Genomic DNA, 2,500 nt, shown 5'->3' with positions numbered 1-2,500 from the left:
ATGAAAAAAAAAAAAAAAAAATTGTGGTAATACTTGTAACATCAAGAAGAAAATAGTAATAAAACAGTAGAATAAGAGGAAAATGCAATAGCACTTACAACAGTATGAGTTGTAAATGTAGTCCTATAGACAGCAGCAATAACAGCATCATAAGAAGATAATGGGAAAGTATTTAAAGTATTTGTAAAACAAGTAATTAGGAACTTCTGCAGTCACCTCAATAATTTAAAAAAAAAGAAAAAAAAAATCAAAAGAATGAGAAAAAAAATGTTCTATAAAATCGGTATCTACATCCATCCCTTACCTATGGCCATCGAGATCCTTCTGACACTGAGGACGGAGATCCTGTGGGATATTTTGTGCATGAAACTGCTGTATACCATGCTGAAGACCCACATAGTTAGGTACGGTAGGGCTGAGAGCAGGCCGTTCTGTGGAGAGAGAGAGAGAGAGAGAGAGAGAGAGAGAGAGAGAGAGAGAGAGAGAGAGAGAGAGAGAGAGAGAGAGAGAGAGAGAGAGGGAAGGAGAGAGGGGAGGGAGGGAAGGGAAGGGAGTAAGGGAGGGAAGAAGAGAGGGAGAAAGGGAGGGAAGGAGAGAGAGGGAGAGGGAGGGAGGGAGGGAGAGAAGGAGGGAAGTAAGTAAGGAAGGGAGGAGAGGGAGGGGCCGAGAGAAAGAGAGAGAGAGAGAGAGAGAGAGAGAGAGAGAGAGAGAGAGAGAGAGAGAGAGAGAGAGAGAGAGAGAGAGATTGAGAGAAAGAGAGTAGTTAGTGCAAAGTTGTATGTATATTGTTCTGATTGCTATATCTTCTTAAATATCATTATTATTGTAGGCATTACTGTTGTTATCAGTAAAACAGGAATTCTCATTCTCCTGATCACTAAAATCATCATCTTGCTACCATAAAATTGTTTCTATTTTATATACATATAAATAATTTCCGCCTTTCTATGTATCATATTTCTTGAAACTACTGCTCCTTTCTGTTAGTTTTATTTTGCATGGTATATTATTCGGCAATCATTGAAATAGCGATTTTTTTTTTTTTTTTTTTTTTTTTTTTTACTCGCTTAAATTACAATTTTCTTGGTGGTCATTTGAAGGTTAGAATCACAGTGCATGACTAATATCACAATCAAACTATGTTGCAGATCTTGATTTTATGCAACCAGAATCTTTCTCAGTCCTTTCTCTCTCTTTCCCTTTTTTTCTTTTTTTTTTTCTTTTTTTTCTCTCTCCTTCCTCCTCTCTCTCTCGTTCTGTCCGTCTGTCTTTCTTTGTCTCTGTCTGTCTGTCTCTCTCTCCCTCCTCCTCTCTCTCTCGTTCTGTCTGGCTCTCTTTCTTTGTCTCTGTCTGTCTGTCTCTGCCTGCCTGCCTCTCTCTCTCTCTCTCTCTCTCTCTCTCTCTCTCTCTCTCTCTTTCCCCTCTCTCCCTCTTCCTCCCCCTCTCCCTCTCCCCCCTCTCCCTCTTCCCCCCCTCTCTCTCTCCTTTTTCATCTCTCTCTCTCTCTCTCTCTCTCTCTCTCTCTCTCTCTCTCTCTCTCTCTCTCTCTCTCTCTCTCTCTCTCTCTCTCTCTCTCTCTCTCTCTCTCTCTCTCTCTCTCTGACCCTCCAGTCAATGTCTCGTTACCATAGCGTGGATTCGTGTTACCTTGACAATTGTCGGCTGCATATTGCACCAGTGCGTGAAAATGTTTTAATAATAATTATGCCTGATACTTAAAGTAAAGTGAGCTAAATAATATACAGTGAAAGCAAAAAGCAAAAAAAAAAAAAGTTAAATAAAAACCTACGCACGCTCACAGACACAGTAAGGGTGCGGTGTAGACGAACCGTGTGTGTGGCTGAGGCTGTTTACTTACACAGACAAGTCAGGTGTGTTCGGGGAATGACCCCGTCCACAAACGGGACAATGCCCACAGACCAGCACATGGAAACGGAGGGCAGGTATGATGTCCTCCGTGAGGAAGATATCGGTGGCGGCCCCCACGAAAGAACAAGGAAAAAGGCCAAGAGGCAACTACCTGCCTCTGTGGAGATGACGCCCCCAGGACACCTGTGTGCACACCTCAGGCCGGATGCAAAGGTTAATCTTTACAGTATGGATGCACTAAGGTAGGACAAAGATATTCTCGTAGAGGATAAAAAAAGATACAGCCGTCAGCACAAGAAATAGTCTGCAGACACGAACGATAAACTAATGGAGACAGATATTGCTGGGTATCCCAGGCCTTAAAATTGGACCCTTTCAACAAAATAAAGGGATCAATAGAAATAAGAATTGGAAGACAAAATGTGGACGTAAAATGCAAGGACGAACAAATTGCTTAAATTGGGGACACGGAGCATGAGCTTGTCCGCTTGACGCACCGCGATGACGAGATTACGCTCTTGCTCACGAGAACTCAGAATTCACAGAAAAGATTTCTGAAGGTAAAACTATCCCTCGGAAATGCATGAAGAGTCGCCAGGAGCACAATGCAAATTCTCCATTGTGCGCCTAC

General features: G+C 42.4%; 1 protein-coding gene across 1 annotated transcript in view; it reads right to left on the bottom strand.

The window, feature by feature from the left end:
• The window catches only part of LOC125037518 (putative inorganic phosphate cotransporter), an 8,638-nt gene that overhangs the window by 4,370 nt on the left and 1,768 nt on the right, over nucleotides 1-2,500 (bottom strand). Inside the window, exon 4 of the mRNA XM_047630681.1 lies at nucleotides 305-431. Coding sequence (XP_047486637.1) covers nucleotides 305-431 — 127 coding nt within the window. The remainder of the gene's footprint in view (nucleotides 1-304; nucleotides 432-2,500) is intronic.

Source organism: Penaeus chinensis, chromosome 23, assembly GCF_019202785.1.
Source record: "Penaeus chinensis breed Huanghai No. 1 chromosome 23, ASM1920278v2, whole genome shotgun sequence".
Taxonomy (NCBI): Eukaryota; Metazoa; Arthropoda; class Malacostraca; order Decapoda; family Penaeidae; genus Penaeus; species Penaeus chinensis.
This window is presented reverse-complemented; position numbering and strand designations above follow the sequence as displayed.